General features: G+C 35.7%; 1 protein-coding gene across 7 annotated transcripts in view; it reads right to left on the bottom strand.

Annotated features, from left to right (window-relative positions):
* Positions 1 to 14,380, bottom strand: part of DOP1A (DOP1 leucine zipper like protein A) — a 61,559-nt gene that overhangs the window by 14,187 nt on the left and 32,992 nt on the right. For all 7 annotated transcript variants that reach the window (XM_027743197.2, XM_027743202.2, XM_027743201.2 and 4 more), the window contains 13 exons: positions 13,358 to 13,632; positions 12,546 to 12,698; positions 10,206 to 10,306; positions 8,655 to 8,914; positions 5,972 to 7,979; positions 5,755 to 5,866; positions 4,660 to 4,842; positions 3,480 to 3,605; positions 3,016 to 3,150; positions 2,428 to 2,483; positions 1,814 to 1,918; positions 1,059 to 1,125; positions 125 to 269 (listed from right to left, as the gene is read on the bottom strand). In XM_027743197.2, the coding sequence (XP_027598998.1) occupies positions 125 to 269; positions 1,059 to 1,125; positions 1,814 to 1,918; positions 2,428 to 2,483; positions 3,016 to 3,150; positions 3,480 to 3,605; positions 4,660 to 4,842; positions 5,755 to 5,866; positions 5,972 to 7,979; positions 8,655 to 8,914; positions 10,206 to 10,306; positions 12,546 to 12,698; positions 13,358 to 13,632 (3,726 nt within the window). The remainder of the gene's footprint in view (positions 1 to 124; positions 270 to 1,058; positions 1,126 to 1,813; positions 1,919 to 2,427; positions 2,484 to 3,015; positions 3,151 to 3,479; positions 3,606 to 4,659; positions 4,843 to 5,754; positions 5,867 to 5,971; positions 7,980 to 8,654; positions 8,915 to 10,205; positions 10,307 to 12,545; positions 12,699 to 13,357; positions 13,633 to 14,380) is intronic.

The following is a 14,380-nucleotide window of genomic DNA, read 5'->3' as shown; positions in this document are numbered from 1 at the left end:
ATACTAATGCTGGAACAATACTACAGCATTTTTAATGTATTCAAATACGGCAAAGCTGTCCTCTTTGTTGATTTTGGCCTGATAATTAACGTTTTGTTTGAAATAAAGATGAAAGTGGAACTACCTTCAACATCTGATTCTAAGTTGTTTCCATCAACCATAATCTTGGGGGAAGGCTTAACCTCTAAGTTTCGTCTTAGCCAAGTAGTCTGTTCCAAGGAAGAACCAGCAATCGCCCCAATGGCATCCACTATCTTGTGCGTTACATCCTGGTAGGAAAAAAACCCAAGCATTTTAAGAATTTTGTGCAGAAGGCTTTATTTATTGTCCTGACACGTAGAAAATCTATATAACCAAATACAGAATTGCCTTCAAATTACTTCTGTTCTATGTTATCAGTGATTAATAACTCCACAGAAAATGAGAACTTTTTCAACAGATTATAAATATTAGAAGAAGATACTAAAGAGTTATTTCAGGCTAGAGAACCGACATCAAAAAATTCTAGCACATTCAAGCATCTAGTTCCAATCCTCTGCCATGGACATGGACCTATTTCTCTAGACCAGGTTGCTCAGAACTCTGTCCAACCTGGCTTTAAACGCTTCCAGGGAAAGGACATCCACAACTTCTCTGGGTAACCTGTTCTAGTGCCTCACCACCCTCACAGCATAGAATTTTTTTCCAATATCTAATCTAAACCTACTCTCTCTCTGTTTTAAGCTATTCCCCCTTGTCCTGTCACTACATGCTCTTTACAAGAGTCCCACTCCATCTTTCTTGTAGGCTCACTTCAGATACTGGAAGGCTGCAATTAGGTCCCAAAGCCTCCTCTTTTCCAGGCTGACAAATACAATTCTCTCAGCTTTTCCTCATAAGAGAGGTGCTCCATCCCTCTAATCAACTTGGTGCCCTGCTCTGGACTTGTTTCAAGAGGTCGATATCCTTCCTGTGCTGGGATGTAGATGGTCTTTAAGGTTCCTTCCAACCTCAACCGTTCTATGATTCTATGATTCATTGTTCAGTATTTTCAAAAGACAATACAACAAATTTCTTACCTGGAGATCTCTTTGATCTTTCTTATTCTCCAGACTTGGGTTTTTCATGATGAACTCATTAAGAACGCTGAAAAAATACACAAGTAAATATGGATTTTCTTCTCATAATTCATTATTCATTAATTTTAAGGGTTAGGACAAATCTGAAGACATTTATTTGCACAGTACTATTTATTTTCTAAGCCTTCAGTGATTGCTACTTATCAATATTCAAGAAAGCATCCTTTCAAGTTCCTTAAGGTAATTTTGATCATATCATAAGAGTTTACCAAGAACATGTTTTACTCGACTATATATGAAAGTCTCTTTGGACACAGTTTACTTGGGAAGATAAATTTAAAATATTCAAGAAAATGGTCCCTGAAGCTTTATAAAGAAAATCATATTCAAAATTATATTTCTAACACTCTAGAAACTGTTTTCATGCTGAGAATTTTCACATACCTAAGAAATAGTCATTGTAGTTATTTTCTAAGAAAAGTCAGAAACTTACGCCTGCTGCTTAAAGAGCCTGAATCACTCAAATAATCAGTAAGGTAAGATCATGGCTTATATCATATTATAATATAAAATTTAATTTATGTAACTATTCCTCGGAGAAGAAACTGATTTGATAGGACCCTGAACAGAACTCATGCAATTACTCTACCAGTCAAAAGTAAGTGATAGAGATTTGAAAACACTAACACTTCAGTATGATTTCACACAGTAACATTTCAGCTTATTTGGAAACTGCAAAGATCAACAGCACTTACCCAAGTATGAGAAACTGTCCTGGAGCTGGAAGACCAACCTGTATGGAATCTTTTAATAGAAGCAGCAGTGCTGCCCAGCTGTCTACTAAGCTGGTCACTGGAATCCTAAGAGAGAGAGCAGCAATGTCGATGAAAACAACATCGTCTCCCTCAGGTACTCCCCCGCTGGCTTTCTACCTCACAATTGTCCTGTCAGATATTGTGAATCAACATTCTTACAGATTCTTTGATTTTTCATGTAATACTAGGTAGCTACATCAAGTCATTTAGAAACAGAGGAAGGCAGAAGAGCAGCATATTCAAAACACACGCTTTTCCCTCCAAGGTTGAAGTGCTACCAGTGAGTTACACCCCAATTAAGATCAGCTTTCTTTGGGCAGGGGACAGATTACCTGCAGGATTTTTAGCTGGGGGAAGAAAGGTGATGCCGAACTAGGAAATTCACAAAATAAATCACCTATTTTTTATGACACCTACAGTTCAAAACCATTCTTCCTTCACTATTTATATTACACGGGCTATTTCTCATCATAGAAATTACAAGAAGATGCAAAATATTCAAATTTTCCATCTGCTTCTTGATGGCAGTAATAAAATTTAACTTCTTTTCTTACCTTTGAGTATACGCATAGAAAAACTGCAACATGCAGACTTCCAATGAAAGATGTTTCTAGAAAAAGATATGAAACTTGTGTCATCAGGAAGAAAAAAGAGCCTTTTTTTGCCAGGGCAAAATTGACAATGATCTAATGTCTGAGTGTCTGAATATGCAGCTTATTTCATTAAGGTATTACCAAGTGACCATTTAGACATCTTTCTATAAAGTTATTCTTCTCCTTTTTTTTTAATTCCCTGTTTTCCCCACTTCTTTTTCCCACCTGAAAAAAATCAACCTGAAGCTAGGGAATGCACCTGTTTCCCTAATGTAAGCAGCTTATCCCCACAAAAGAAGGACTTGTACAGTGTTTTGTGCTATGTTTACTACAATCCTGCAGTAAACAGGATTCTGGAGTTGTTCAGCAAATAGCAATGACTTAAAGCTGGTATGACTTCCCTCCAAAAGTTCTTCCATCTATTAGATACTGTGAAAATTTTTGCAGTTTGCTGCTCAGCTTTGTGAATGAAGTACCTGTATCATCAATGTTCTAGGCTTCATTAAGAGAACATTAAACAAATCAGCAGCATCTCTACAGTTTTCATACCTTGTCCTTTGCTATGGCTGGAGGCTGCTTCAAAACTTCTTTCACAGTTTGTATAACAGTCTCTGTTCTCATAACACTGATAGAGCGAACCAGCTCGACCAGTAGAAGTTGTTCTTCACCTGCTGTAGGTATAACCTGAAAGAATCAAATGTATGTCACAGATTATCATCACAGACAATGGCTATGTCAAAATTAAGGCAGCTGGCCTCATGAGATTGAAATGATAGTAATTAACAGTCCATCTAGAGACTTGGTATCCCTTACTCTTCTCCTGGAGAATTCAGGAGGATTATCCCATTCTAAAATGGTAGCTCCCTGACAGTACAGTTACTAATCAGAAATGTAAATGTTGTCCATATTTCATTGTATTTTTTCCACTGCAATGTCTGAATTTTTTCTTCCTGCTTCTAAATCCCTTAAAGCTATTACCACTATTTGAAGTAACCACTGTAGTATAAACATACCTTTGTCCTAGAAGTATTTTTGTTTTGCCTCCTTTCATTCCATACAAATGCAATGGCAGCCATGAAGTGAACACCGTGATTCATTGAAATCGGACCCAAAAGTTCCAGGATCTGTTGCCTCAAATTCTAAAGCGTGAAAGCAGAGCACATACTCCTTTAGATAAACACCTCAGCATTATGTTTAAAACAACTAGCTACAAACCCATATTTGGATGGCAACTATCACTAACTTATAAAAATGGAATACTACACCAGATAAGCTGAATTCAAATGGGACTTTTTCATATACAGGACATGTTGAATAATCTTTTGAATAATAAAGATTTGGGTAAATTAAAGGAAAGCTGGGATGTGCAGAAAACTTGCCATGTTTAACCAGAATAGAAATGTTTATCTTTTTTTTCATAGAAAATAGATAGCATTATAGACCATCAAGAGTTATATCCCCATCCTTTCAGTGCATAGGAAACACTATAGGCAGCACAAATATGACTATGGATGCTGTCTGTGAAAAAACATGGAGTCTTGTTCCTTCAATCTGAATGACAAATGTTGAAATGGATATAGCAGCAGCATCACAAACAATATCTGAGACTATTCAAATTAACTGAGGAAATCTTATTTTAAAACATTTCAAATTAAATTATGTTTTCCTATTTAATACCATGAAATATAAGTTTGAGCTGATAAGAAGGTGAAACAGCATTCTCAGTATTATTTGACTCCTCAGGTTCTCTTTTTTATGATCACTGGCTCACTATCTGCTACAACATTTCCCCATACAGTGACATCATTGTATGGAAAGTGAATGAATAAAGGAACTAGTTCACAAGTGTTCTTATGTAGTACTAGATGTTTTAAGAGGACAGTTCTCTTTTGTCAAGATTTTACATTACTACTGCATATCTTTTGAAGCATAAAATGGTGGCTTAAACCTTTTCAGGATGGATTTCATTTTGTTTGCAGGAAACAAAGAGATGAGACATTATTGCCTTGAACCAATACACTCAAGTTTAAAAGTAGATTCAACATCCATTTATAAAAGCCTTGTTTGTGGGGTGAGTGAGTAGATGAGGACAAAGGTATTAAAACAAATTCAGAGTTAAGGGAATGGAATTGAAACTATTTTCACAGAGGTATTAATGAACAACTTAAATTATATTATCCCTGATATTCTGACCTTTGTTGACCCAAGATTAATAGTGGTAATGGATGCAGCAGCAGCAGCAGCAGTTTTCTCCGAAGAATCTGCAAGGTGCAGAATGCTCCACAGCAAAGTCACAGAAGACATGATCATATGCAAGATAGATAGTATCCCATTGCGTGCTTCAATCAAGTGCTTCTGATCTACATTAACCAAAAGCTAGTAGATTTTCAGGGGAGAGAAGAGGAGTATTAAATATCCACATAAACAGCATAATTAAAAGAGTGTAAACTGAGACTCAACTGACATGGAAGCTTTAAACCTTAACTCTTTTTCAAAACAGTTTGTCAGTAATTCTTATAGTGCTTACAAGTTTTGATTCTGTTAAAATAACAATTAAAGAACCTTTTGACTCAGTTGTGCAATATCAAATGTATTCTGAACATCTGAGGCCTCATGTCTACAGCAATCAGTTTTGTATCGCCTGCCTGTTCCTTTGCAAAACAATTATTTCAGAATTTTAAGTGTAACAAATATTCTAGGTAAAATTATTTACTTACACAAACAAAAGACACTTTTAGTCATTCTTAAATTAATGGAAGGGAAAGGGGTATAAGAACAGGAAAAAAAGTGTAAAAACAAGACTAAAGAGAGAAAAGGGTGAAAGCTTCTTACAGAATCTGGGCCAAATTTTTAACTGAGACTAGTCTCAGAATATCAGATCTAAAAATATTGCTTGACTTGAAAGACAAATTGTGAATTTACAGAAGGAGCAGAAAGATAATTTAGACATATTGCAAGATAAACGCAGAAAGTAATATGATAAGCATCAGTCTGGGAAGCTCCACAAAATAACAGCAGTTTTAAAAAGTGGCATTTTAGAGGTCTGAAAGTGAAGGAGTTCGCTCTAGTTATTTCAGGGTAACAAAAGAAAAACCAAAAAAACAAAACAACAAAAAAAGTAAGCAAATCTTAAAAGTACAATTCATAGAAAATTGTTTCTCTGTTTAAGATGTGCATATTATCAACAAAAAACAAATTTATAGCTAAATTAACATATTTGGTATTTTTCCCACTCAGATTTAATTTGACATGTACTGCATAGAAAACTCAGACACCAGATAAGTTTACCTGATGATACTGCGTAGATGGATCCAGGAGGCAGTAATGAATTATTGTTGTGATCCCTTCTAGTAAAGTAAGAACCATATCTGGGGGAGTGACTGATGCCATCCAGAGAGGCCTAAAAGAAGAGATTAATTTTTTTAACGTGGGTTAATCTGATGCTAAAGTAACTCCACCCAATCAAATGTTCTTAAAACGGTTATAGGACTCTACATACACATACCTATTATCAGATAATCCAGTTTCATATTTATACTGCTGAATTAAATTATCCAAGTTCCTGCAGAGCTGAAGAGTCACTGAAACAACCACCCTTTGAAGAACTTTTCCCATGTAAGGCAACGTAGAAGTGATAAGGCCAATCCACTGGGGATGCATTTTACAGGCACAGTGCTGGTGTAAAGCTCGTATCACTGCACAGAGAAACATGCCTTGGCAGGTTATTGGCTGGGAATGTAAATACTGAAGAGAAGTCATTGGCTGCTGGGGACCGATGTGCTCCAAGTCTGTTATGACAAAGTCAAACCCCGTTTCATTTTCTTCAGGCACAGTCATTACTCTGTGTTCCAGCACAATCAGCCGCTGAAGTACTTTTAAAAGTTGTGACTGCAGAGTACTGCCATTGTCAAATTCATCTTCAGAAAAATTTATAAGGCTGTCTTCAGAGAAACCTTCTTCTACAGCCACTATGTTTTTTCCAGCTATCTTTTCACTGTGCCATTTCTGTGCACTGAAGATAGAAGACAGCAGACAATGCAGGATCACTTTCTGGACCTTGCACTTGGACAACATGTCTGAAATAAAACTAGGAAAGCCTTTGGCAGAGCTTTCTATCACTTTTGCCAACTCAGCAAAGAGAAGTGTCAGAATTTCTATACTCATCATTTGCATATTGCGGTTTCCTATTAGATCTTGTGAGGTGACTTTCACATGAGTTGGATAGTGGCTCCGCATGTAGTATAAACACAAGGAGATAAGAATCTCTATGTACATAGAGCTCCGAAAGTTATGGTTAGAATCAACCGGGATGTGACTGTAGAAATCCTTGCCCATAACAGATATCCGATGCCTGGCTAGAAGATTCTGGAGCAATGAAAGCTGAGGAGTGTATGCGTTGTTGACACTGGTAGTGGAGATGGCACTTACAAAAGCTGAAGGATTTGTTTTCAGAATTGCTTTAATTGCAGAAAAAGCATACAATGTCCTTGAAGAGTCATACAGCTGGAGATAAAGCAGCACATGTTGATACAGTGGATGGATATTGAAGTTAGGAGATTTTCGCATTCCTGGGGACCCCACATCGCTTTCTATTTCTGAAATTTCTCCTTCTCCACAACTGTACCAATTTTCTAAATCAAGACCATCACTAAAAAAGACATTTGTTTGCTTAAGCTTTTCTGTTTGTGATTTCTTCTTCTCTTCATCTTTCTTTTTGGCTATTTTCACCTTAGGTTTTGCACCTGGTTGCTTACCAGCCTCTTTAACGATTGTTTCTTTTTCTGACATTTTTTCTGGTAGCTTTCCTTTAAAGCTGAACTGAATACTACTGTGGCTTCGCTTTCTGGACTTTGATTCAGTGGAAGAAAGAGTGAGATCAGAGAAAGATTGCTGGCTTTCTGCAATACAAGGTGAAGAGTTATTTCTTGAAATTTCATCTCCTAAGCTCTCAAGTCCAGTCTCAGTTGAGGCTGATAGCAACTGTGAGCTGCCATTACTAAGCAAACTACTCTGACTACTTTCAATATTTTGATCATCATTTTTTGCCATCTCTACAGAGTTATCCAAAGAACTGAATTTACATGAAGTATCCTCAGTGTGTATACTATCTTTAACTAGTTCAACTTCTTCTCCGAGACCACTTACAACTTTGCATATGAGATCTGTAACCACTTGTTGCACAATTTCATCAGGTGAGTCTTCTTTCAGAGTCTGAGAGCTATCTTGAGCACTCAGGCTTTCTGTTTCCACTTCATAACTGATGTTGTCTCCAGTAGATGACTGAGAACAGCCTGAGTCAGAACTCTGCAGTATTTCAACTTGATGGTCAGGAAGATCAAAATCAGACACAACCATTGGTATGGTCTCACTGCTGGTACTTAACAGGGAAAGCCTGTCACTCAGAGGGTTGACAGTGAGGCTGAAGTTCTCCATTTCATCCATAGCAAGTTGTTTTTCATTGCCTTCTTTAGGTATAATAAGTTGTCCTTGGTTTACAGGCACATGGGAAAATGCTTAAAGAACACAAAAAAATGTATACACATAAGATTTTGTTCTTCAGAATAAGAATTTAGAAATAAAATTTAGACTTTAAACTCTTATTAAGACTTCAAATTATAAAGACATGGTAAATAGTGTCTTGCCATTTCACAGCAGAAAAAAAAAATGTTAATATTCAAACAACATATTCATATAAACAAAGCGAGATTATTTTAGCAGCACACCTTAGCAATACAACATAATTCTCCCATGAAATATTATGCAGTCTTATCTGCTTTTGTTTTCATAAAAAAAGAATTGGTGGTATGCTACTAAAATTGCACAATATGTGCAAACACCTTCAAACCTTATTGGTATGTTTTCAGCCAGCCCCAAGTCACTGGTTATAAAAGCATTTCATTTCTTGGTTAAGCTTCAAGCCATATTCCTAATGTCTATCAAGGTTCAGTAAAACATAAGAAAATACTCTGCATTATAACACTTGCATATCATCTTAATTTGAGAACAATAAAACTTCCATGACACTTGAAATAGAAAAAAACCCAGACAAATGCACACATAAGCAGTAGCTATTCCAGCACCTGGTTTTTCAAGTTACCCTCAAAAATTTCTGCTGTTTTTAATGTCGCACGTAAACAACAGTCAAAGAAATTATTTAGGAACTTCCTACAGCCTTTTTGTGTACATACCATCAGCACAGCTAAACTTCTGCATGAACTGCTTTTCATTTTCTTCTTCGGGGTGATTGGGAGATTTAGTCCAGTAACATTCAGCCTGTACTCGCTGAACAGAAACCCGCTGAGTTTTCGGATGGAGAAGGAGTAGGAGCAAAGGTTCAAGAACCCTTGCAATATCATGTCTTTGAAGCACTTGATTTAACCAGGCTTGTCCCACTGACCATGTAGAACCATCCAAGCTATTGAGACTATCCAGCATGATAAACAAAGACCTAGAACAGAAAGATGAATGAATCTAGCAGAAATTCTACACTGCTTACAGAGTAATCCCACTTTAATCTGATATATGACAAATCTTAACATGCCAGTACATACTCCAATGTCTTCTCCATATAAACCAGTATTTTCTTTAGAATCCAAACTTTGCAACCTGAAGCTTTATATTTTAGTCTAGTCTAATGAAGAAATGGCCAGGAAGAGCTAGTAATAAGGTCAGTTAAGATATTTGCTCTAATACTAGCAGTTGTATAGTCAGTTCAAATATGTGTAAGGCTTCTAGCATAACAAGCTTTTGTTGCCTTCTGAGTGCTAGCACCATTAAAAAATATACAACTTTAAAAGCCAATTCCCAAGGATACATGCAAAAGAAAAGATAACTTATTCAAAGATTTTGTCCTCAAGAACAGAGAGGAGAAATATACTTGACAATTCAGCACTTCCTGCTGTCATTATTTTCTTTTTTAATAGTTCTAGCCTTTAGAATCCTTTCCAGACTTGGGGAAAAATAATACATATATTAGACTCTGAGTTTTACCTACTGTTTTACATCCTCCAGCAGTACATATTCATAAATTTTTAGCTGTGCACATAGAATTTATCACTGCTTATGCAATGAGTGATGGTATCAAGCCAAGGAAAGAACAACCTTTTTACTCCACTCCCTACAGCTAAGTATGCATTAGGAAATATAAATAAACACTTTTCCACAACACTTGTGCTAGCTAAGGAAGACAAAACTAGTTCAGAGTCTGGATCATTTAGTCTTTTTTAAAAAGGTAGTCTGATACCAGAACACAAAACAGAAATCCTCTGCTGCTTGCTATAAACGACCTCTTACACAAAACACACAGAACAAATTAAGGAAAAGAACTTTCATATTTTAGCACTTGCTTGCAATTTTGTTCTTAGGTTTTCTTAGTTTTACTGTTACTTTCCATTTCATATAATTCAATTCTGGCTTGGCTTCTCTCTCCTGCTTTTGTTTTTATCAAAACACAGCAAGAACTCAGATACTAGGTTCAATATACACCACTTTGATTTTAAACACAGTGATAGAGTGACCATTCTTTTCACATTCTTTATAGCTTCCAGAAAAATTTACAGCTTACATAATCATCATGAAAACAGTTTTGCCTAATACAAATTCACTTCTTGTCCTTCTTCCTTGCTCTCACAGTTACACTGTAGTTCTCCAACCTCTAAACACACTCTGTTGCCAGTATAATGTAGTTAAAGATTTTGAAGTAAATTTATTTCAACTGAATCATCCTTGCAATCACCAACCTGTCAAAGGTACGGCCAAAGGAAGACGACTTGTTAATATGAAGGTCTCTGGTGAGATGCCATAGCACTGCAAACTTAGCATGAGCTTCCATTCTTACTTTCTGTGGACCAAATAATAAGTTAGATCTATCAGAATATAAGAATTCCTGATAAAAACTGGAAAGAGTCATACAGTAGCTTAGAAGATATAATGAAATTATTAAAATTAACTTTTTTGACTACACATTCAAATACTATTTTCTAATCTTAAAACCAGTAATAGCCAACAATAGGTCTCTGTGAGCAATTTAGTACCATGAAACGATTCTCCCCCATCATGATCTTAAATGACTTAGTTTCAAAGTCTAGCTTGAAAAAAGTTTTAGAAATTTTAAAAGTGTGGTAGCTTGAACAATACTTATTTTACTTTCACAAATTACACAATTCTGTTTTCAGTGAGGCTATCTTGGCACTAAAAGAGATCATGAAGAAATGTGCAAGCTTTTCAATATGAAAACTCAAGCAAAAAGAGACAGAGAAAAGGCAGAGAAAGAAGAAAAAATATTAGCTATAGCATCTGGAATGATGGGATTAAACACAATACACATGGCAATAAGGGAATGAAAATAAGTTGGCTAGAAAGAGATAAGAATTTTCTAGCTAGATATGTTGTAGACAAGAGTTCTTCAAATTCAGCTCTGGAACTTTGAATTTTATTTGGACAAATAGGACGTGCTTACCGCCCAGAGGACTTCTAATAACTAGTAATAATATATAGAATATTCATAAAATTATAGAATATCATGAGTTGGAAGGGACACACATGGATCATCGAAGTCCAACTCCTTATATTTAAGGGTAAAAACGGTCCAAAGTAACAACTGTTATGTCTATCTCTTTACTGGGGCTGATCAAGGCAAAGAGGTATTCCAGCAAGGCTGCAAACAACAGTAAATGTCATGCTGTGATTTGAATACATGGATACAATAGACAAGGAAGCTACTAAGCAGTTGTAGGGGTGAACAAAGCACAGCAATCAGGATAATTACACTGAATAAAACATCAAAATTACTTTCAAGTACAATAAGGGTTTAAACTAAATTACTAGACGATAAGCAGAGACAAAAGGACAAAGATTTTCACTTGTTTGTTCTTAAAATATATTGTTATAGGGAATGAGCAATAGGTGTTTAACCAAAATGAGACAAAATTAAAAACTGTTAAAACCACTGTGACAGTTTGGAATACTTCCAGACTTCATTTACATCAATACAACTTCAGAAGCTTTGCAACAGCTAATAAAACTAGTATCTGCCATAATAACGAAAACTTTAAGTAAAAGCTATGAAAATTACAGAAAGGACACAAGGCAAATCACATTAGACAAAAACTAAAAACAAACAAAGCAAAACCACCACCCTACACCAGAAACAAAAACCAAGAGAGACAGCAGCATTCTAGAAAGTAAAGCAAACGTCACTTGTATTTAGAAAAATATGCTTCTCACAGGTAAATAACCCACAACACTGCTGCAAATATATACAGTTACACAAAACAATACACTAACATCTGCTGAATAGAGTGAAAATACCAATTCTCAAACACATACAGATGACTCCATGTGAGCCCTTCCAATCCATGCTGGGAAGATGTAAGAAATTACTGTTTTCACAGGAGGGTTGGCAGAAATGAGCAAATACCACATCCACAGTCACAGCAGTTCACAGACCCGCCTAATAAGTGAAACTAAAAATCACCACCAATTTTAACAATACAGCAAGCTGTGAACAGCAGTGACTGACAGAGTGGCTCACATTCACTTTTGCTGACCTGGTAACTCTGGTAGAAAGGCAAAAAGGTAACTGCTTCTGAAGTCACACAACCCTGTGTTGCTACAGTGTGTAACCATTCATTCTGTTGAGGCTGTGAAAACAACTCATGGATCTAAAATTTAAAGCACTACAAAGGCCTAAACTCAAATGTCAAATTGATAGTCTCTATGTGAAATAAATTTCTAGGTGAGGAAAAAAATTAAAGTATCTGTCATAACAAGAAGAACTCTTACTAACAACAGCAAAAGCTAAGCACGTGCTTTATATACTGGGAAGCATAGCATAACTTTTGATAAGATATGAAGTCTCCTACATAAGTCTATTGCTGAATGCTGAAAAATTTCCTTTGTCTAGCATGAAACTAGAGTCTCATCACAGAGCTAAAATAACATTTGAAAATATGCAAGGCAACATTTTTTCAATTTTGAAGTTATTTATACCCCCATCTCAAGGGACAAGTCCTTTTTCTACATATATTTCTATAGTTATATACTTAACTGGTTTTTTAGTAAATCTATGAACAACTTGCCTTGTCTCTGTGAGTCAGCTGCTGACTAATAACATCTTCACAAATGCTAGAAGATGGAACGAGGTTGTGCAGCTGGTAGAAGAGCTCCACACTCTTCTGATGATGCTGAGGAGTTCCATCACCCAACTGGTCCCAAAGAGTTAAAGCTATATGCTTTGTACATGAAAAGTTGCAAGAGACACAAGTGAATGACTATCATGTCTTGTTTTACTCTAGACTACATTGATCTCTATGCAATGACGGGAGACACTACATTTGAGGACACTCTGTGACCAAGAGGCAGTCTGTAAAATGGTTCCTTTTGTATGAACAGAAGAAACTGTTTTAAACAATGCAATTACTTGCTACACAAAAATTTCCTGTTAAGAGTCAGAACTCTTATGTATCTCTAGAAATAAATTTTCATTGAAATACAGTTAACTACATAATATACTCTGCTGCTGATTATCTTTTGTAAATGATCTCTTACATAAATTACACAAATGCAAAGACTGGTGTTTAGCAGTCATACATTATGCACATCTCAGTTTTTACCTTTGCTGATAAACACTGCTATTCGATCAGGTTTTGTTTATATGTTTAAAATATGCATTAAAACACAGATTTTCACTCATGTGGTCAGTAAGAGAATCGCAGCAGGAAAACTTACTGTGTATTTTCATTTAGATTTTAACACAGGTTACAACTGATATCAAAATATTCAGCAAGAAAATTTGGTTTACCACACCAAGGATGGTAAGGGGACCAAGACTTATCTTTGCCAGAAAGGTAAAGAAGTATAAAGAAAACAGCAATGAGATACTGCATCTTACCTTGAAGAAATCTGTCTTTTCAGCCATATATCTCAGATTGCCTTGAGTAAGAGGAGGTCTGATGACAACAGCCACTCTTCCCTGGTTAGGACTAAGAGGCTGAGCAGTTTCCACACTGTTCAGATTTTCTCCAGTGACAAGAGCAACAGATTGAGTCAATCCAACCAAGTCCATCACAAGGGAAATAGTAACACCCTGAACACTGAAATCACTTGCTTGCTTGCAAGCATGCATTAAAGTCTGTAGCCACAGTGGAGGATGTACTTGTTCACAGTCTGAAATAAAAATCACAGATTACATATTCATTTAACAATTTTAAATATTATGGATTTTCCCTCTTATATCCCATAACTATATGCACAATTGTCTTTTGTCTTTCATATTTTAATCTGTCCATTGTATGGGATTAGGAAAATGTATGCAAGAGAAAAAATTCCTGATGTATCTTTAAGATAATACAATTAAGAATGCAATACTGTATCACTTCAAACATTTAGTAACCAAAAATTAATAGAAAATTTTGAAAAGAAAGAGAAAAATAAATTCTATAGAAATGCATCCAGATGATTTCATGCTTTAGGCAAAACTGAACTTTTAGTAGTTTGTACATCCTTACATTCACTTTCCTCCTTCTCAAAAGTCTTGACCAGCAATCAGATCTTAATACTGTAGTTCTTAGTCTGAAACAATTCTGTGGTATATTCTATAGATATATAAAAATACCTAGGACATTATTATATATTATCTTATATATTATAATATACATATAGATAGAATTATTTACATATATAAACTAAGTTTAAACTGACAAAAAAACCAGAGATTTTCCTGACAACACTTTAAAAGTTTCTGTGAAAATTGATGTTTTGTGTGCAGAAACTTGATCCTACAAGACCATATTCTGTTTCACTGTAGGTGGTTGTTTTCCTCTTCTTACTGTCCCCTCACTTAATGTCATACTCTGGTTTGACAGTGGAAGTGCCTTTCTCTGAAGCGTGCAGTCAACTCTCCAAGTGAATATTG

The sequence above is a fragment of the Pipra filicauda genome, unplaced genomic scaffold, assembly GCF_003945595.2.
Source record: "Pipra filicauda isolate LSUMZ 115617 unplaced genomic scaffold, ASM394559v2 scaffold403_size635245_pilon, whole genome shotgun sequence".
Classification (NCBI taxonomy): Eukaryota; Metazoa; Chordata; class Aves; order Passeriformes; family Pipridae; genus Pipra; species Pipra filicauda.
This window is presented reverse-complemented; position numbering and strand designations above follow the sequence as displayed.